General features: G+C 42.6%; 1 protein-coding gene across 1 annotated transcript in view; it reads right to left on the reverse strand.

Moving 5' to 3' along the window:
- ADAMTS18 (ADAM metallopeptidase with thrombospondin type 1 motif 18) overlaps positions 1–22,328 on the reverse strand; it is a gene marked incomplete at both ends in the record, with an annotated part of 157,673 nt that overhangs the window by 47,006 nt on the left and 88,339 nt on the right. The window contains 6 exons of the mRNA XM_082677835.1: positions 933–1,056; positions 1,883–2,013; positions 6,060–6,232; positions 12,100–12,248; positions 16,521–16,616; positions 22,054–22,207. Of these exons, the coding sequence (XP_082533961.1) occupies positions 933–1,056; positions 1,883–2,013; positions 6,060–6,232; positions 12,100–12,248; positions 16,521–16,616; positions 22,054–22,207 (827 nt within the window). The remainder of the gene's footprint in view (positions 1–932; positions 1,057–1,882; positions 2,014–6,059; positions 6,233–12,099; positions 12,249–16,520; positions 16,617–22,053; positions 22,208–22,328) is intronic.

Raw genomic sequence — 22,328 nt, forward strand, 5'->3', positions numbered from 1 at the left:
ACAGAGTATTTCTGACATCCACATCGTGCACTGGAGATGGGCTCAGAGACAGGTAGTGGCCATTTTTACAGAGTGGGGAGTTCGATCATCAGCTGACATTCCTTTCTACTCTTATGAAGTGAAAACACTCAGTTATTTCATTTTCCAAGTGGTAGGAACACCAGAGAGAGAAAATGGGTGACCTTTTCCCAAGCACATGTGTGTGGACAGGAAACACTCTTCCCTTTTGCAGAACAACAAAGGCCATGCAACTCAAGGATGCTTTTTATTTTTAATCTACCTGGAAAAAACTTGGAGCCACCTATTCTCAACAGTGATGTGCAGAAGACAGGGCTCAAAGTTCAATTCTACTCAAGATAGACAATTGCTTCCAATATTCATCTAACGTTGTAAGTGTGGACCATCTAAGTTCCATAATACATTCTTTGCTTAACAAATGCACGTGGGGCGTATGGCAGCCTGGTCACAATATTGAAATTGCTAAGCAGAAAGGCGTTTGTTGAACACCCCTCCGGGATTTTTTTTTTTTTTTTTTTTTGCGGTACGGGGGCCTCTCACTGCTTTGGCCTCTCCCGTTGCGGAGCACAGGCTCCGGACGTGCGGGCTCAGTGGCCATGGCTCACGGGCCCAGCCGCTCCATGGCATGTGGGATCCTCCCAGACCGGGGCACGAACCCACGTCCCCTGCATCGGCAGGCGGACTCTCAACCACTGCGCCACCAGGGAAGCCCTGGGATGTATGTATTGATGAAACTACTCACACGAAAAACCCACCAATTCTCCCTTGCTCTTGCATAAGCACTAAAAGCCATCATCTACTGTGTGTCAGGTGAGTTAGTAAAAGGCTCAAGCGTACTTAGCATGACTTAAGTTTGCTCAGCAGCAAAGGGTGTGTCCCACCAATGACGGCACTGAATTTGCAGCATCACTTACCATTCGCTTTGTGCTGGTTGAGGTACAGGCCTTTATAAATCTTGCAAGTTGAATTGTCACCTTTGCAAACACCACAGGCATCTGAAACTGCTTTAGAGCCAAGTTCATGATCGCATCCCACTGGCTGTCACCAAAAAAAAAAAAAAAAAAAAAAAAAAGGGAGAAAAGTCAAAGACTATAGAAGCCAGTAGCTTTGAATAACCAAGAGGTACATGGTTTTCCATATTTACTGAACATTAGGAAGGTAGGGCAGCTTTATGGTTAAAAGCAGAGTCTCAAGTTTGACCAGGCATTCAAAGCCTTCCTCTGTCATGACTGGATGTAAGATTAGGTAAGTTACATAACTTACAGACATCTGTAAAACTGGAATGAAACGTCACCACTGCTACTAATGGGAGGGGAATTTATTCAGGCCAGCTCTACCAGTGAAACATAAAAATGCTGGGACACCACCCCCTTCCCCACCACGAACACACACACAACCCTTAAAAGATCACAGAGCTCACAATCCAATTAAGACCAAAGAGAAAGTGGATACCGGAAGGAAAAGAAAAACTAATCCGAAATAAACAGAGTGCTCTTTCCAAACACACTTATGAGGTTCTAATCACAGAGTGAAAATACTTAGTAAACACGAAAGAAAAGTCTACTACTATTATTTACATTCTAATTGAATTTTGACAACTACTGTGTAAAGTAGGATATATCATCATCTCCATATGTGGAAAGAGTGAAAAGATAACTCAAATCACTGGACGGGGGTCACGCAGAAATTAAGAGAGAATTTGGAGATAAAACTCACATCCAACTGGAAAATGTTACCCTCTTCCCCCCACACCACCTGCTTTTATCCAGACCCAAGAATCTCTTGGAACACGTCTCACACTATGCATTTGATAGGAGGCAACACAAGCATGACCATACACCCCAAAGCAAAGATGTTCTCTTACTTCACAAATCCCATCAATGCAAACATCATTTTTGTGTGGGGAGCAAGGAGTTCCGTCTTTCACCTTGCTGGACATGGCAAAAAAGAATTCAAAGTTCTCAGCCTTGCAGTACAGCTTACATCGATCTTCCTCTAGAAGCAAAGAGACCAAAAGAGGTCATGGTCAAGAGGAAATCATAGAAAAATGACACGAGTACCAAAAAGATGAGTTAAATTTAATTAGAAAGCTATTATGATCAAGATGGAAGATGTTACACACAGTTTTCTGGCGGGGTGTGTGTGCAAGGGCATGCCCGAGGGCAGATGTGTGTGGGTTTTAAAAACATGAGTTCCTTTTAGTAGTCCACATAAAGTCTGCTCTAACATTGATACATGAGAATTTTATTTCTCTAATCCTGAGTAAGAGCCATAATACACGTGGTTGGTGGGTTGTGTCACTACCCTCCTTGGATAGTAGATATTTAAGGCTTTACAGGCCCTGAGGTCAGCCACTGACAATACGTAAATGAAGGACTATTGCTGTGTCCCAATAAAACGTTATTTTTAAAAAACGGGCCAGATTTGGCCCACAGGTCATAGTCTGCTGACTGTGATTTAGGACACGGATTATTTTACGTATTTATTCAGTCTGTTAAGAGGGAAAATTCTAGGCACTTTGGAAAAAAGGCATATGGTCAATAATGTTTATAAAACATATAGAAAAGAATCATATCATGAAAAGGAGGAGAAAGCAAACAAACTAAACATTCAGGCTAAAAAAATGTAATTTTTATTGATCATTAAGTCCCTGAGAAGTTTCTGGTATCACAGGCAAAAACAAAGAAGTATTATCTCTATAGAGCACTTGGTACCAGAAAGGAGTTGTGCCTATTTCTCCAACAGAAAGAGTTCTTTTTTGACCAGGAATTCCAGATGACGTTTCTCCCATGAGACCTGATGTGCAACTGTGTGATATCCCTGATAACAGTTTTACAACAAACGTGTAAACAGTTTACAAACGGTTGTGCTTCACAAAATCTCTCAATAAAAGACAAAGTCAAAAATATGAAGGCAGTGGAATTATTATGGTCCAAACACGCAGCCATGTGGATGGATTCCATTTTTTTTCTCACCTAGGAATTCTTTCTAATAGAAGTTTTATCTCACGCCTCCTACCCTGTGCATATGAGATTAGGAAGCTGGAAGACATGTTACCCTCTTTTTTCTCCCTCATTCCCAGGAATTAACAAGTTCTAGAAAGTTCAGTTTTTCCAGTACAGGTTCCTGGGAAAGTTTAGGAACTAGTCTATTAGAAAGAAACAAAGAAGCTGGGGCAGGGGATAAATTAGGAGTTTGGGATTAACAGATACACACTACTATATATAAACAGATAAACAACAAGGTCCTACTCCATAGCACAGGGAACTATACTCAATATCTTGTAATAACCTGTAATGGAAAAGAATCTGAAAAAATATATATACACATATATATATATATATATATATACACACACACCAACTGAATCACTTTCTTGTACACCTGAAACTAACACAACATTGTAAATCAACTATACTTCAATTAAAAAAAAGAAACAAGGGGCTTCCCTGGTAGCGCAGTGGTTGAGAGTCCGCCTGCCTACGCAGGGGACACGGGTTCGTGCCCCGGTCCGGGAAGATCCCACATGCCGCGGAGCGGCTGGGCCCGTGAGCCATGGCCGCTGAGCCTGCGCGTCCGGAGCCTGTGCTCCGCAACGGGAGAGGCCACAACAGTGAGAGGCCCGCGTACCGCAAAAAAAAAAAAAAAGAAAAGAAAAGAAAAGAAGAAACAAGAAGAAGGAAACTCATCACTGGAAGACAAAGACTGTCTACATTTATGAATAAATTCTTTCCCAAACTGCATGAATGGCACAGACCTTCAAATCATGGTCAGTCTTTTCGATTTTAAATAAGTATCAAAAGGAGAAGAGGGAAGGATGAGAAGGCCTTAACTTTTTTGTCTCCCACTCTAGGATGTGCGACCCTAAGTGTCTGTTTTTTATTCTTTATTTTTATTTTTTGGCCAAGCGGCATGTGGGATCTTAGTTCCCTGACCAGGGATAGAACCCATGCCCCCTGCAGTGGAAGTGCAGAGTCTAAACCACTGGATCGCCAGGGAAGTTCCTGGGGTCTCTGTTTTATTCAATGTACTCGCCTCTGTATCTAGCAGAGTGTCTCCCAGGCAGTAAGTACTCAGTCAACATCTGTTGAGTGAATGAATGAAATGCCAGGCTCCCTACCTGGTAAAAACTGCAATAATATTAGTGAAAGAAATTTGAAATCAAAAACCATTTAATGAGTCACAAAGTTTACCTGCTTCACTTTCTCTTTATGTATTCAACCCACAACTTATCTAAAGGATGATAACAACAGATTCTGTGCACACTATATTTAAAGGAAGATGTGGGAAAGACCAAGGATTATCCAAGAAGACAAAGCAAAGGAAGGACAAGAGAGTCTTGGATAAGGAACCATAGATGAGAAACATGGAATTAGGGGCGAATACAGCCAAGAGAAAATAAGTCTTCAAGTGTCAGAACTGAGAGCAACTGCAGCTATCCTAAATGTTCGTGGGAACCTGCTGCATGGTACCCTTCCTAGGTAATTTCTTAGTTCCTGATAGAATGTCTCCAGTGATAGAGCATTTACTGCTCAGGATGGGACACACTTCCATTAAGGACAGTTGATATTTATTTATTCATTTGTTCCAAAAGTTATAAATATGTTCCAAGTGCTGTTCTTAGATGAGAGAGATACAAGCATACTCAAAACGGACAAAGGCTTCAACCCTGGGGAACCTAATAATTCTTGTGGGGAGAAAGATAATGAATAAATGCCAATATAATATCAATTCTCGCACCAAGAGCAATGCAGAATAAAGCAGGCAAAGGATTCAGAAAATGACAGGAAGGAAGGTCTCTCTGAGGACACGGCCATAAGAACCATAGGAATTTCTGAGCACGTGAATTAATTCTGTTTTCAGAAGCAATTTCCAATAAATTGAAATCTCCCTCTGTTCGATCTCTCTGAATTTTTGAAGGGAACTAGTTTCTCTCCTACAGTCAACATCTGTCAGTCCCTCACTGCTTTCTCCTAAGACACAGATTTCAGAATTTTAATGTCAGTCCCAATTTGTGCTTTTAGACAAGCAGCTTTTGGACCCAGAACTAGATTCACACTCTTGCAACGGCTGGGCTGGTGTTAAGCAAAGCTGAGTACCACCCCCTTTGATTTGGAGGTGTTACTTGTCATAACGATGTCTCTGATTGCATTAGCTTCTTTTTGGTCTCTGATCATATAGGTTCATTCTGAGCTTTTGCACAGAAGCAGCCCTCCATCTTATCTCCCATGAATTATCATTAAATTTGGTCTCTTCCCATCCTGCGTATGTACAACTGCGATTCACGTTAATCCCTTTTCCAAAGGAAGAGTGGATGAGTTTTGATAAAGCAAGTGAATGGAAAAAAATGAAAAGGAAACAACCAAAATGGTGACAGCTTATTCTGCACAGGTAACACAAAGTACGTTAAATTTGGTACTTGTACTTTGTACACATGGTAACTAAAATAAATTCTGATGCTCAGCTAAGATCAAATCAACATAAAAGGTCAAATACAAGCCATTACTTTAAGGTATAATAAGTACCAAGAACTTAATATAGAGACATTTTTTATTCATGATGCGTGTGTGCGCGTGCGCGTGTGTGTGTGTGTGTGTGTGTGTGTACACTCTACAAACAGGCCTTTCCATGCTTGTAATCATCTACCACCTCAGGTACCGAGTGTGGTGTCTCTATGGGGCATATATGGTTTCATGAGTTTTTGGTCTGGACAATTCATACCAATTTCAATTAACATCCCTGGGAGACTTAATTGCTGAAATGTCAAAGGTAAGTTTAGAAACGTAAGTACATTCCAAACACATGAACTCTTCGACTTATACATGTGGGAGGAAAGGGGTGTCTTGTGAAAAAAAAAAAAAGTGTGGAAAAATAAACAAAACCTAAAGAAGTGAATGAAAAACTGGGCCAGGACGGGTCTGGGGAATGAAAGGTAAACATGGAAACTTTTTTACACAGGCAGCAATTTCTTCTGTGCTGTTCATTCACGTTACTGTTCACGTAGAGACATACTTGTTTGAGGTTCGTAGAGACCAAATTACCTTCCACTTTCGTATAGGGTTTCCACTGGTAGAACCATCCACGGAAAGGTTTGCTGTTATATTCTGCACACTGCTGGGCTCGAAAATCCAAGCTATTTTCATTACAAGGGTTAATATTGCACAGCTGATATACACGGCTAGAGCCATGACAGAACTTGCCACCATACTGAGGCCTAAAAAGAAAATTAAAGATCTTCAACACTAGCAATCAAAAGGCTATTAGTCACAGGCAATAATATATGGAGGGACAGTCAAGATGATCATGGTCACAGTGTATGCAGTCCATACAGTCCATTACAAAAATGGAATTATGTAGTCTACTACCCTTATGTCCCAACCCTTCTTATACCCATGGCAGACATAACTAATCAATCAAGGATTTTTCTTTTTCTTTGCTTTCTTTTCTCAGCATAGCCCTTGGGCAGCCACTACCACTGCTCATCAATTTCCATGTTAGACCAAACTTACTTGCCACCTCTGAGCCAATTTTTACATTCTGGCGATTTCCATAAAGACTGATGAAGGCATATTCTTGACACTCATCCTATCACCTCATGAGTTAGGGAAATCTGTAAACACACCTAAATGTTCTTGTTAATGTAGATGTGTGCTTGTGTGCTACACATGCAAACACACACGCCCCATTTGTTGGCATCAAAGCTCTTCCAACGCAGACCCAACTCCTCCCCAGCTTGTCTGCCATCTCTGACCACTCCCATAATCTTCCTACAGCTTGCCATGCACCTGCTGTGATGTAGAACAGCGGTCCCCTACCTTTTTGGCACCAGGCACCAGTTTCGTGGAAGACAATTCTTCCAGGAACCGGGGTGGGGGGCGGAAGGCAGGGGATGGTTCAGGAGGCAATGCGAGCCATGGGGAGCGGCAGAAGAAGCTTCATTCCCTCACCCGCCACTCACCTCCTGCTGCGCGGCCCGATTCCTAACAGGCCGTGGACCGGTACCAGTCCGCAGCCCGGGGGCTGGGGACCCCTGATGTAGAAGGTCAGTCAGGACACTGAGGATATTACATGCCATATTTTCCAATCCAGCTTTGTCAGTCACTGAGCTGATAGCTTGATGACTGTCAGACTCACGTGTGCTTTATTCTAATTGATTCTAAACGCTGGGGGAAAAAACATGTCCTTGTTTTCATCTGCATCATCACTTTTTAACGTTGCAGGTGGCCTGCTCCTTTCCTGCCAAGCACAATGGGAAATGGATTTCCAGAGTAGGGAATCCCCTTAGAACATAAATAATTGTGATCTAATGGCAAGCTCTTTAAGATCTCGCTAGGCAGACTGCAAAAACCAGAAAGCAAAATAAAAAGGAGCGTCAGCCACACTGGAAGTTACCAGGGACACCTTACCCAGCTGACTCCTGGCACAAAGCAATTGCTTCTTTTCATTCCCACTTTTTTTTTGGAGCTTTCTCCTAAGGCTAGACACCAACTACAGATCACCTCGTACAAAAGCTCAGGGCAAACATGTAACATGAAAGAAGGCTCCAAGTTAATAAATTTCTGTGATTAAAATTCCTTGTCTCTTTAGGAAGCACAGGAATGCTGTAAAACTCCCCTGGATTTGCTTCGGCACATTTTATCAAATTCTCCTATGCTAAAATGGATTCAACAGAAACGGGAAGTGTCACACCGCCAGAGTGAGATTTTTCAGCTATTTCAAAACATTCTGGAACAACTACTAAAACATTCAGCAGTCACTGTGCGAGATTAAATCCCTGAAGACTTCTTAAATCATTATCCGAAAAGCGTTTCGAAAAACCTTAAAGTGCCACATGAGAGCCTTACTCTATTCCTGGTCATCTTTAAGAGTCATAATTAAAATTTTCTCAGCGTAAGTCTTTCTTGTCGGAGAGTTTACAAATAAGCTTCATTTAGACTACTCAAATTCAATAAAGTGAAAGAGGACCACGTGCGACTGCTTCAACTCAGACACTGTAACATGGGAAAGACCTCAAAACTCATAGAGCCATCCCCTCATTTTATAGATGAAGTGGAAAACGGCTAATAGAGCTTCCAAAATGTGCTCAGTGAAGGTCACATGTCTAGAAAGAGACAGAACAGAGCTCAACCTCATCCCTTTGCGCTCTCCCGGATGCCGGTCCTGCCCTGCCAGGCATGCATTTAACTGAGTTAGGCTACAGGGGCGGGGCATGAGAGGACCGAGAGGGAGACAGTGATGTCCAGTGGTTAGGGAACTGGCCTTGGACAGTGAAGCAGACCTGAATCGAAACAGTCTCTGCCCTTTCTCAGCTTAACGTTAGGTAATTTTAGCTAACCACCTAAATCTGTAAAATGAGGACAGCTGTGATGATTACCTGAGAGAATGTTGGTAAAGAATTTCGGGCAGAGTCTACAGCCTAGCTAGCACAAATAAACGGTAACTATTTTAAAGTGCTTGCTACTCTTAATGACTGGCAAAAATTTGGACTTTGCCATCAAATCCTCAATTACACATACATTTTTTTCTGCAGCTTTGAACATGAGTATTAGGATAAATTAACAGAAAATTCTACCATGATGGCCCTTGGTACAATGAGTTCTTTATCATTAAAAACAAAAAACAAAAAAACCAGAAAACAAATATCTAGGCACCCGATTTTTTCTTTGTATTAAGCTACTATAAAGTATACCCATATTTGCTTCTGCATAATTTACCAAGTCCTGACTACAAATGGTTATATATATATAACACATACATATACACATATACACACATATATATTTATACATACATATATTTACATATATATGATTTACATACACACACGGACACATATACATAAATGATAGTCCTGGGCCCTCTGCAGGCTTTCTCAATAAAAATACATGAGGAGGGATATCAAGAAATCAGTGCTTTTTAAAGCACACTTGATGATTCTGATAATCAGCTGAGCCCAGAATTTACTGGTTGAAAAATGGGCCAGAGATATGATTCAACGATTCTCCTGGCACTGTGACTCCAGTGGCATGACATTCTTTCTCAAATCGACTCACGTTTTAGGAGAGTTCTAGAATGCCTTAGCAAGCTTACTTATCACTATTTGAATTATTTTACTATTTGAATTTTCACTATTAATTTTCTTGAACAGAGTGTATAGGCATTTCACGAGGCTCTCTTCCAGGGACCCAGAAAAAATGTTCACTGTAAGGATTAAGACAGTGGGATCTTGGTCTGACTCTCCCATGTCCAGCTTGGTGACCCAGCAAGAGCCGCTCCTCTGAATGGGACCCTCTGTCTCCCCTGGTTACCCATTTGCAAAATAACTAGAGGAAACAACAGGTTTCAACTCGCGTATCTGTTCTAACCTGATTGGGAGCAAACGCCTGGAGAAGTCTTTTGAGGAGGCACAGTGGGGAGGCTTTGATCAATTAATAAGGTCTGTCACAGACACAGACGAAGAAGAAGGGCCACATTTGCCAGGGACTGGCCATTCCAGAACCAGATAACCTTTCAATTCTTTTGAAGCTGAAAAGTTGGATAAATCCATGACCCAACCAGAAATAATTCATTTTTTATGAAACAAACTATGTTCTGAGAAAACCATCATTACTGTGCAATGAAATGCTCACATTGCTTTTCACGTGAAAAAATGAAATGGTTAGGCTGATCTGAACAGACCAAGTGTTTAAACTGAAGCAAGCGAGAAATAAGTAACTTGAAAGAGGGAGAAAAAAACAGCTTTACGACAACAATGTGAAATAAGAATGGAGGACTGATTCAATTGTCGTGAAGCAGCCGATCACTTACTTGTTTTAGTTGTGACTTCGTGCATAATCAAAGAGAATCCTGATTAGCCCTAATCTTGCTTAAAATGATAAAACTGCACCCAGTAGAACTACTCGAGTGATTAATTCTTTTATAGACATCTCTGAAGTTACAGTATGCTATTTCCACGAACAAGGCCCTATTATAATGAGTGTTCCCAATCCCACAGATATGAGAGAGGTTTTAATTTAAATCTCAGGGGCGTCATTCATGCACTTCACCAGCAGAGTTATTAAATTAGGTAATCTCTTTCTTTCTTGGGAAAGTAGCGAGATTGTAAAATGTTGCGATGTATGAAAACCAGATTCGTGAAATATGCTGCAAAAATGAAAAGTAATACAATGATTTCAACAATTCTATCCAAGACACGGGCTACATTCAAAGGATGAGGAGGGTGTTTTTAATAATCTGGTATAAACTGCAAATGTATCACAAGCCTCTCTACCATTAGATCTAGTTATTGGGTCAGATTAGAGCAGAACATCTCAACTGGGAATGACTTTGCCCCCTACAGGATGCTTGGCCAAGTCTGGAGATATTTTCGTTGCCATAACTTGGAGGTTGGGGGGAGGGGGACTCATCCTACTGGCATCGAGTGGGTAGAGGTCAGGATTGCTACTAAACACCCTGCCACATACAGGACAAACCCCCAAAACAAAAAAGTTTCAGCCTAAAATGTTAAGAGTGCCAAAGCTGAGCGATCCTAGATCAGCCTGAGATACTGCAAGCACCTAACAAACCATGCTCAAAGCATCTCCAAACCCTCCCTTACATTTTGGAACAAACTGGCCTCTTGATCCAGCTCAGATGAAGTACGATTTGTCTTTTCAAAAATTTCCTTTTGCTCTAAGTTCATTATTTATTTAAATTTGCAATCCACCAAACATTTATGCAATGCTTGCCATGTACCAGGCAATTCTGAAAAGCCCTTTACAAGTACCAGCTCAGTTGAGGGAGGTCCCATCATTATCCCCTTTTTACAAATGAGGGACCCAGAGCAGGGAGAGTTAGCCGTCCAAGGCCGCCTAGCAAGGAAGGGGTGGACAGGAGGCCCACTTAGGTTCCTGGGCTTGAGAGTCTCTGTTCTCAACCTCCATGCTATGTCACCAACCGAATCGTGTGGTAGAATTAAATCCACTAGTTTTTCAGGGTCCCATCAGGTTCTTCTCACCCCCACAGCCTTCTCCAAAGTCCAGTTTCATCAGGAAGGCCTCTGCTCGCTGCTTCTGAGCACTGACCCTCTGTTACCCGTGTTCCTGGCGAGTTCAGGATGAGGATGATGAAAACCACATGGGCCCCAGAACCTTCTGCCGAATGCCCACTGGATGCTCCCCAGCGTGCCGGGAATTCTAGAGACACAATCTCTAATCCCCCCAAACCATGTGAGGTGGGCGCTGTCATCTCCATTTTATACATAAATCCAACCTCCAAGTTCAAGCGATCTTCCCAAAGCCACACAATTAATAAGTGACAGACCCAGGATGTGGAGTCATATCTTTCCATCTCCAAGTTCTGAGCTCTTTCGACATCACCACTCCAGTCAGGAAATGTACATCTCACACTTGTTTCACATGGGAATTAGAGCAGATAAAAGGAACCTAAAACCACCTTCATCTCACAGAGCACAGAGGGCAGCTCAGACTCCCAGCACCACCAGGTCAGACGGTGCTCGCAAGCCAATCTCAACCCAGGGAGGTTTTGATCAGTCCTCCCAGCATTTGATCTTTCTAAAGAAAATTGAGTTTGTTGTCAATATTTTAAAAATTGGGAAATTTCACACAACAGTGTTTCGGATTTCTGGTTTCTCTCGAAAAGTCAGGCTGATCTGTCAACACATGTTGATGTACATTCCTGTAAGGCAAAAATCAGCATACTTTCTCCAGTTCATCAGTTTGCAACACACACACACATACACACACAGAGTCTACCAGCCAAGCTTCTCTGTCCTACAATATCCCAGGCATGCAGCTGTAATTTAGATGCAGAAAGTAATTCACACCATTACTGGAGTTCGTGACAGCAGACTCACACAGAGAATAACTCCTTTGCTGTTTTGAGGTTTCTGCCCATCATACCTCCCCCAGTGCATACAGCCTTTATATACAAGCAGTAAAACCCTCATTCTTTGATTGCTATTAAGCAGATGGAATAAAACTACAGTTATAAACAGGTATAAACAAGACAGACAAATATGCAAATATGTAACAGGCTGAAGGTTCATGCCTTACAAATGCTGACTTCGTGTCAGAGCCTTACTTGGGGTTATTGCAGTGTCTCTCCTGATACTTCACGCCTCCACCACACGTTCGGGAACATTCTGACCACTTCGACCAGGCGGACCACTGGCCGTGGATGGGCCGAGGCCCGTGCTCCCCAAACTTGACACACTGGCCTTGCCGACACCACTGTGAAAAGAATGTGTGACTTTCAGAGACCACCTGGGAAAGCACGCGGAGATGCCTTGATAGCATCCCTTTCGCTGGCTGTGCTTACACGCTGGTACCCTGCCTTCCCCACGTGCATTCTGAAAGGCTGACATCTAGGGAGAAGGGGCATTTGTCACCAGAAGGCTGAGTATAACAGGACAGGCTTTGCAAGCTGTCCAGGTGACGTGTTCAGATAAGGATCTACCCTCCCGCCTACGGAGGCAGCGCAGACACGAAGGCGAGCCTCCCCTGACATTTGGAAACAATGGGGCTCAGAGAACCCTTGGGCTCCTTTTTCTTCTGGGAGAATCAGCTTTTCAGATATGAACACAGAATTTATCATGATTATCACATCCGAAAGACAGATCTAAGTATGCATACGTTTTTATTTCAAATCATCCCTAGAGAGCATTTCTGTTGAAACCGAGTAGCTTTCAGGCTACACAAATTGTGTTTTTAGATAACACCTTTGCCCTTCTGTCTGTATGAAAGGTCCCTGTGTCAGACCCTCTGATGACTCTGAACTGAGTGTCTTTTCTGAATCAGCTCTGGGTCTCTCATGTGCTGGTGATCTGCTCAGTCCGAGAGCTGTTTTCTGTGCTGACCTTTCCATTTGAGTTCTTCTTTGTCATCCAGTCCAGTTCTGTGGGTCACCTCTGTCCTCTGGGGTTGCACTCACTGCTGGGAGTGCTTTCTTTTTTCCCCCTGCGGCGCTTTTATTATGAGCAAGTTCTGCATGATTTAGAGCATAATTGCACACTTGCCTAAAAGCCTCTGCAATTAGATCCAAAGGGCTGGGGTTTGGATCGTGCCAGGTTCTGCCGAGGAGTGGGGATCGGTTACAGAATTACGGGGAGTTGGTTACGCGTTCAAATCTCCACTTTTCCCCCGTGATACACTTGGCTTCGTGGCGGTCTGTTGTGAGGCTTGGTTGCTAGCGCGCTTTGACTAGGTCAAGAGATGGCTTCCTTCCTTCAGTTTCTTGCCATGTGCTGATGAATTCCTCTGTTTTCCATTTTTCTTTCCCCTGGATTAATTGCTACTTCAGAGTCTGCATGAAATCATATAACGTTGTTGAGAACTTTGACGGGGGAAGCAATGGGTCATTTGAGGATTTTGTCAACCATAAGCACGAACCTGAATCTTCCCCACCAAGAATGGCTGCGTCTCTCAGGCACTGAGCTCAGTGGCTGGGACAAAATGATAACAAGAGCCAATACTAACAACAACAGCAGCTACAGTTTATTAAGTTGCTTCTCTGTGTGTACAATGGTGCTGGGGGGGAGATGGGGGAAAACTTCATATGCAGTATCTAACGTAACCTTCACAAAGCACGTCGCAGTTAATAACTATTTTCTGAGTGAAAGAAATTTAGCAAAGAAATACTAACTTGCTCAGAGTCAAACTACCCAACTAGCTACACAACCAGCTGAGACTGGGTTTAAACTCAGTAGCCTAAGGACATATTTACTACTCACCTCGGAGGCAAATGACTGACCAATGCATCTTAACTCAAAATTTTTTTTATTTTTTAGAAATATGGTTTTGAGATCTGTTCCAATCCTTCAATTAATTTGCCTTTCTTTTATTTCAATATTCATCCTGGTATCAAGTTAAGCTGCTCAGAGATTTGTCTCCTCTGGCGTTTTTAATCAGTAGAGAAACCAGGAATACATAGGAATATACACACATACATGCACGATCTGCATGTTTATTACATATAAAACGTAATACATAAGATATATACACATGTAGTTATATGGATCTATTCATATATGCTTCTATCACTGCTTCTAATTTCAAATTAAATGGCCATGACTTGGGCAAATACCTTTTATAATAGACAGCAAGCACAAACCTTTCTTTCCTCATACACATAACCTAGATAGAAGTATGAGACTTTCATATCCTCAAGTGTTTACCCGGTATTCGTGGCACAAATACCACTGAAGGACCAGCGAGAAGGGGGCAGGGAGGATTCAGGTGGGTTTCAGTTACAATGAAAGAAACAAAACATGGGGTGACTGCTACTCTACAGGACATGGCCCTGGCCTCATGGAGTTTACAGTCTAATGAATAGCCAATTACATCCCCTAGGGAAAGAAGACTCTAAGAACCATATCCATGAGTGCAGTGTAATTATACTGGAGTGAAGCTGGGTGGAAGTTACCAGAATGCTCTCAACTGAGGGTGACCTTACCGGTAAGGGCTTTTCCGCAGTTTATTATTATAACCATAGTCTGGTGTTTCAAAATAGTGAGATGGGGGCAGTGGTCTAAGGACATCTATTTTCTAATTCTGGCTTGATTAATCTCATGCTATATTAACTTAAGTCTAATCCAGAAGCAGTTTAGCCCCTGTCGAACTAGATCCTGGGTGTATTTACATAACAGACCTTTGATCTATGCCATTTACCACTTATTTTCCTCATTTACTATATAAATCTTTTCTCGTACATCCCTCTCATGATTAATGCTGTTGTTTTCTTAATGAAAGAATGCCCACTAATCCTCAAGTTGCAAGTTCGCAACTTTGACACTCCAAAAATAAAAATGATGTGAGCAGTATTTACATATTCGATTAATTCATTGTTTTGTATCACCACAGCTAAAACACCCTTCTGCACATTTTCGCTGAGAATCCTTACTGAGATTTCCTAAGACCAGGATATCTGATTAAAAATCGCATAGGATGCTTCAATTTTTTAAATGTTTATTTGCTTTAAAATAAAGAGTTAAAATATAAAATCTTTTTAGAGGTATTGAAGAAATGCCTTAACGAATATCAGAAAGCATCTTCTCAATATTCATTTATTTCATGTGTCTGTGTCTTTGCCTTTATTGCTGGTCTCTTCGAAAAAGTCTCTCTTTCACCCAACTGAGGAACTTCAAATTCAAATTCCTTCACCCAACTGAAGAACTTCAAATTCAAATTCCAACAGCCATCTTGGGGCACCCATTCATCGTAGTTTATTCTAAGTGCACCCCTATTTCCAAGCAGGATTCATTTCTTATTCACTTGGGCTTCGATAGCAGCTATGCGCTTCGAGAAGATGTGTTTAAAAAGAACCAAAGTTATTGGCTTCTGTGCAGGTTCCCCCATTGGTCTGTAAATGTTTGAAGAGATAAAATGGAGTTTTATTTATCTCTGTAGATATTTCACTGATATCTAGTGGTCAAGAAATTATGATGGAATTGAATTCAATTTAAGTGGCCAATTCTTTTCTACAGGCTTGGCTGTCTCAAGAGAGCCAATGGCAGAGACCGAAAAACCTGCAATATCTCCAACTCTCTCATTGTTCACAGCTTCTCGGTCATGGTCTTTCAAAGTTATGCCCCAAATCTGGATCATTTTACTGGGACCTCAAGTGTATCTTTTTTTTTTTTTTTTTCCTGCGGTACGCGGGCCTCTCACTGTTGTGGCGTCTCCCGTTGCGGAGCACAGGCTCTGGACACGCAGGCTCAGCGGCCATGGCTCATGGGCCCAGCCGCTCCACGGCATGTGGGATCTTCCCGGACTGGGGCACGAACCCGTGTCCCCTGCATCGGCAGGCGGACTCTCAACCACCGCACCACCAGGGAAGCCCCATCCTCAAGTGTATCTTCCCCTCCAGACTCTACTGGGAAAGGGGAAGAAAAACAGAAACTCATATATGAGAGTCCTTCCTTCAAAACACAGAACTCTCCCATAATCTTCTGTAATAGAAATGGTTCTTAGGGTTGAAGATATTGCGAGCGAAAAACCCTTCTGTACAACCTAGACGGAGATGCAGCTTGCCCCTCAAGAGATGCTGCTATAAGGGACAGGATGCTGCTAGCGGGCATGTCGGAAGCTCAATGACTGGTCCTGTGAGGTGCATCACAGAGGCTTTGTATGCAGGCACAGTCCTTCCTTTGCTACTAAAGGAAATATCTGCTTCCCAAGGCTTGTCTACACTGAATCAAGTTTAAAAAACGAACAGTAAACAATGAAGCCCTCCAGCTCACTGAACTAGAAACATTTGAACCCAAGCCTCCATCTAAAAATGGAAAACAAAGGCAAAAGGAAAGAAACCTTCTTAAAAGATGGAGCCAACTCGGTTATATTCGCAGTGAGTTTTAGAATAGCTGCTAAAGAATGCTGGTTAATTGAAAGCAAAGTCCGAAAACAGATGAAGCCAAAGTGTTCCGGTCTGAGGTAACAGTACAAATAGTTTGGGTTCTATACTTTATGAAGCCTCTAGAACTAAAAACTAACAAGTAGGCAGTTTACCATACTCAAGCCACAAACGGTCCCTTCCGCGGCAGGCATGAACTTGGTCTCACACCTGTGGCCCGCTCGGTGGCACCAAAGCGATTTGCAAATGTCCTGAAAGGAAAGAAGGAGATGGCGAGGGTGATGATGCAATAAAAACAAAGACATCCAAAGCTGTTGTATAAAACATTCTATTTCCAGGTGGCCGAAATGGGACATTATCCAGAAAGCAGAGTCAAGTGAAGCTGGTAGTAGCAAGGTAACCAGTAATATGTCCTAGCAAATACGTAAGCAGGAAACTTCTACACTACCCATATATTCATGTGTGTTTAGTAATGACTGGGAGGTCACAATAGTTAATTTGGAGACTATTTGCCTTTTAACTAAGAGATCTGGTTTCTAACCATCATCACCACCATCATCATCACCACCATCATCATCATTTAAGTAGAACAGACCAAGACTGGAATAATGCATGTCTGATTCAAATCCTTGTCCTGCATTTCCAGGTTGCAGGACCTATGGACATGTTATAGAAGCCCTTTAAACTGCAGTTTCCTCACCTGTGAATAAGTGATAAAATTAGCACATGCCTCAACAGGGTTGTTCTCAAGGATAAATGGTGTAAATGATCATCATCGTTCCTTCTTCACCTTTATAATAATTTTCAAGCATTTGGACAATTTAATTCTTACACTAGGCCTAGGAAATAATGTAACTCTCATACTGGATTGTAGTAGGCAGAATGATGGCCCCCAAAACAACCATGTCCTAATTCTTGGAACCTGTGACTATATTAGGTTATATAGCAAAGGAGAATTAAAGTTGCAGATAAAATTAATGTTGCTAATCCGTTGACCTTGAGGTGGGGAAGTGCTGAGATTTTCCAGATGGGCCCAATGTAATCACAAGGGTCCTTAAACAGGGAAGAGGAAGACAGAAGAGAACCGGAGAGATGGCAGCGGGGGGAGAACTCAGGGAGGTGTTGGTGATTCTGAAGATGGAGGAAGAGTCCGTGACCCAAGAATGCCAGCCACTTTGGGAAGCTGGAGAAGGCAAGAGAATGGCCTCTCTTCTAGACCTTCCAGAAGGAACACGACCTGGCCAACACTTGATTTTAGCCCAGTGTGATGCAATTCAGATGTCTACCTCCAGAACTGCAGGAAAATAAATTTGAGTTGTTTTAAGTCACTACGTTTGTGGAAATGTATTACAGCAGGCATAGGAAATAAATACTGTCGTTAACACCATTTAGTGGTGAACAGCAATTCCTCTTATAAACTCATTGAGATGAGGAAACTGAGCAAGATACTGACAATTTCAAGCTGTAAGGTCCCCCAGCTGGTAAGTGGCAAAGGCAGGACTCAAACTGGCCTGATTTCAGAGTCTGGATCCTTGACCATTGCTCTGGACCTGGAGGTACCACCAATGGATGCTAGAAAGCTCTCAACTTCTCCAGGCCTTGGCTGCCTATCTATAAAGGGGGGGGGGGACTTCCTTGGTGGCACAGTGGTTGAGAATCCGCCTGCCAATGCAGGGGACATGGGTTCAAACCCTGGTCTAGGAAGATGCCACATGCCGCGGAGCAACTAAGCCCGTGAGCCACAACTACTGAGCCTGCGCTCTAGAGCCCGTGAGTCACAACTACTGAGCCCCCATGCCACAACTACTGAGCCCATGCGCCTAGGGCCCATGCCCCGCAACAAGAGAAGCCACCGCAATGAGAAGCCCACGCACCTCAACGAAGAGTAGTCCCCGCTCGCCGCAACTAGAGAAAGCCCGCGCACAGCAATGAAGACCCAACGCAACCAAAAATAAAAAACTAATTAAAAAAAAGAAAAAAAATAAAGGAAGGGGACTGAACCAGATTCCTTCCAGCTCAAAAGGTGGAATTGCTTTTCAGAATGACATCATTAATGGAATGTCAAAATCATGAATCGCCAAAGTCATTCCATTTTGTTCACCACATTCTACTGACTAAGGTAGAAAGTGAACACATCTATTTTTGGGAAAATAGTAACGATGAGGGAGAATACAAAATGACTTTTGTGGTCACTTGTTGTACTCCTGAAAATTCAATGAACCAGGCAGGCACCTGATTCTCCAAGCATTCCAGTTAATAGACATTTCATGGTTAGAAAATATGGCAAGAACATACTTAGAAATATTTCACAAAGAAAGTGTTCCACAGGACTGAGAAGAGAAAACACAAGGAAACGAGAGATACAGGCAGTGAGCCTGGTCTTACGGAGCGTAAAATTCTTCTCCCAAAAAGAGAAGGGAAGGACCTCCAGGACACTGCTTGGAAACACCACCACCAGCAGCAGCCCCAGAGAGGCACCACACATACTATTTCCAAAGCTCGATACAGCTCAGAAGACACAATATGGAAACATTTCCCATGGAAATGGACCTGCTACTGACATTAGTAGAAAGCCTAAGGCAGCCTTCCGACAAAATGAATGAGGTTCATCATCTCCGTGTGCTCCCACATTGGGTCATAGGTGGGACAAGTTAAGCTGGGAAAAGGATAATCTACATCAAAATGGAGGAAAGGGAGGTAACCATTGAAACAAAGCCGCAGTTCGAAAGGCTTTCAGAATTAAATTGTTTTCCCTCTTACAGCCAGGGGAAAGCCATAACCCACACCCGGAGCCTAGGTGGCAGCCACCCAAATGACCCCAGGGTGGACCAAAGCAAAGGAGACCCCCTCATTCCACAGCCAACGCCAAGCCACAGGGCTAAGGAAAGGGGGCAGCTGGAGAAGACCAGGAAAATAAAGCAAAACACAAAAACACAGGGATTCCAGAGTGAAATACGACAGGCTGTATGAACATGTTATTTCTTTTGCGGTGAAGTACAGAAGTCAAACGTAATTATAGCCAACGACATGCTCTGACGACCCGAGAGCCCTCTGAGAAGGCTTCCTTTCAAAGTAAACAGAAATGAGAGTTTGCACTTTTTTGCTTATTCTTCCCTCTTTTTTCCCCCAGCCTATTCATCTAACTTTTCCTTATCTATATAATTCCCTAGTCTTAAGTCATAATTTAAGGGAAAGGAAAATAACCACGGAGACTCCAAAGGTCTCAGGTTGCCTGGATGTGGCTCTTTAAGGAAAGAGTCTCTTTGCAGTATGTTGCTCTGTCCTGTCCCTGTTGGCCACCTTTCTCCTGTTGTATTCTAAAGATTGGATGCCCCTTCAGGGGAAGCATGACATACTCAAAACATTAATGGTCCTTGCATACCAAACTCTATCAAGCGTCTCAAACTTAACATGTCCAAAACAAAATTCCCCAGCTGTCCCCCCAGATCTGTCCCGTGTTCAGCCTTCTCCAGCTCACTAGCGTTTGCCAAATTAAGATCCACATACCATGGAGGATACACCAAAAAATGTGGATGGTGTATGCATAAACTTTTCTAATGGTTACGCATTTAAATTGCACTAGAAAAATATGCAATCCCATATAAAACTGGCGTTTTGGTGGTTATTATTTCTCAGGACTGGACTTTTTTTTGTGTGTGTGTGTGGTATGCGGGCCTCTCACTGTTGTGGCCTCTCCCGTTGCGGAGCACAGGCTCCAGACGCGCAGGCTCAGCGGCCATGGCTCACGGGCCCAGCCGCTCCGCGGCATGTGGGATCCTCCCAGACCGGGGCACGAACCCGTGTCCCCTGCATCGGCAGGCGGACTCTCAACCACTGCGCCACCAGGGAAGCTCTGGACTTTTATTTTTTTTTAAAGTGAGTTGATACATAGAAAAGCAACAAGTGAAAAATACTACAAAGATATGGCACCACTAATAAAGGTAATTGTTAAGGACTGAACATTAATGCTGAAGTTTAGGAAACACTGGTGCTAACTAATGAAGAAGAGGAAGCTTAACATCAATGTGGGTGATGCAGCTTGTTTAGCTTCCACCAAGGAAGCTTTTTTTTTTTGTGGCTCTGGGCCAATGGAATACATTTTCTGAGCTCTACTTAAAAAGTGGGTGATAGGGCTTCCCTGGTGGCGCAGGGGTTGAGAGTTCGCCTGCCGATGCAGGCGATGTGGGTTCGTGCCCTGGTCCGGGAGGATCCCACATGCCGTGGAGCGGCTGGGCCCGTGAGCCATGGCCGCTGAGCCTGCGCGTCCGGAGCCTGTGCTCCGCAACGGGAGAGGCCACAGCGGTGAGAGGCCCGCATACCGCAAAAAAATAAAAAAAAAGTGGGTGATAATTCTCACTTCAAAAGGTTTTTGTGAAGATTCAGGAAAAGTAAAATAAGTCTCTAAGTGGAATGCTTTATGTGGAGCACTCACTTGGCAATTGCTGGGGGGTGATGGTGGATGGTGGTGACGGAGGACAGCAGTGATGGTGATAGCGATGGCGGTGGTGTTGCTGATGGTGGTGGTAATGGTAGTGGTGATGGTGGTGGACAAAAAGGAAGAGGGAGAAGAAAGGAGGAGGAGAAGGAATAGGAATAGAGAGGGGAAGAGGAGCTATAAATCTCCAAAATTTCCATGTATCCAGATACCTAGAATTTCCACGTTTCTCTTTGGATACTAGGAATTAACCAACTTAAAAATGATTCTACTTTTTAGGGATGTTGAGATGGTCAGTGATGTAGTTGTCAACCAGTTGGAACCATGCTTCTCTCATTTCTACGTCCTGGACTTTTGCGTCTTCCCATATATCTTTTTCACAGAAAGGTAATTCCTTCTTTTTTTTTAATTTTTAATTTTATATCGGAATATAGTTGATTAACAATGTTGTGTTACTTTCAGGTGTAGAGCAAAGATGAATGGATAAAGAAGATGTGGTATATATACACAATGGAATACTACTCAGCCATAATAAAGAATGAAATAATGCCATTTGTGGCAACATGAATGGACCTGGAGACTATCATACTAAGTGAAGTAAGTCAGACAGAGAAAGACAAATACCATATGATATCGCCTATATGCGGAATCTAAAAGAAATGATACAAATCAACTTATTTACAAAACATGTAAGTCTTTCTTGAACAAAAGATGACAAAAATTTTAAGATTACTCAAGATACACCTTGATACTCAAAAAAACAAAAGATTACTCAACATACATACAAAAGAAGTGTTAAGATTACTCAAGACACAAGAAAAGTTAGCTGCCAATGATCATGGTCCTATTACTGTAAAAGGCATATGTACGTCTTCTGAGGTGGTGATGATCTTATATGAATTACATTAAAAGGGAATATGAAACAATGATAACAAAAACAGTTACGAGCAGTAGGTAAAAGCTACTGTATCTAGATTTACTACTTGTGATAAAATCTTTGTCTACAGAGGAGGAATTTTCTTCCAAGGACGCAGTCAGATGGTATTTAAACCAGGCACGGTCTATAGGGGATAAGCCTGGATAATTCACTGACAGTAAAATTGCCACTTAATTATCACGCCAAACAGATGACATTTTAGAGATAACCCAGACTCTAACCCTTGGCCTCAGCAAACCAAATGTTTATACTTCTGGTAGATACACAGACACGCGATAGAATCTTAACGTAGGTTTGAAATCACAAGCAAACATACCTTCACAAAACCAAGGCTGCATAGCTTGGCTTTGGCTCCGAATTGCCACTTGCATTGTGTGTCAGCGTCATAAATCTGTCCTGGTAGTTGGTCCGGATATTTATACTGTCCTGTTTGCTTGGGCTCATCCACCAGACACCCAGCCTGAGGTGTACTGCAGTGATAACACATCCTTATTAGTTACCATGTCTATCTGTCATCTGGCCACACAAAACAACATACCTCTGAAGGCATTCATGTGAAGAAAAATGTAACATGGCAAAGAAATAGGTACA

The sequence above is a fragment of the Grampus griseus genome, assembly GCF_964374135.1.
Source record: "Grampus griseus genome assembly, chromosome: 19".
Classification (NCBI taxonomy): Eukaryota; Metazoa; Chordata; class Mammalia; order Artiodactyla; family Delphinidae; genus Grampus; species Grampus griseus.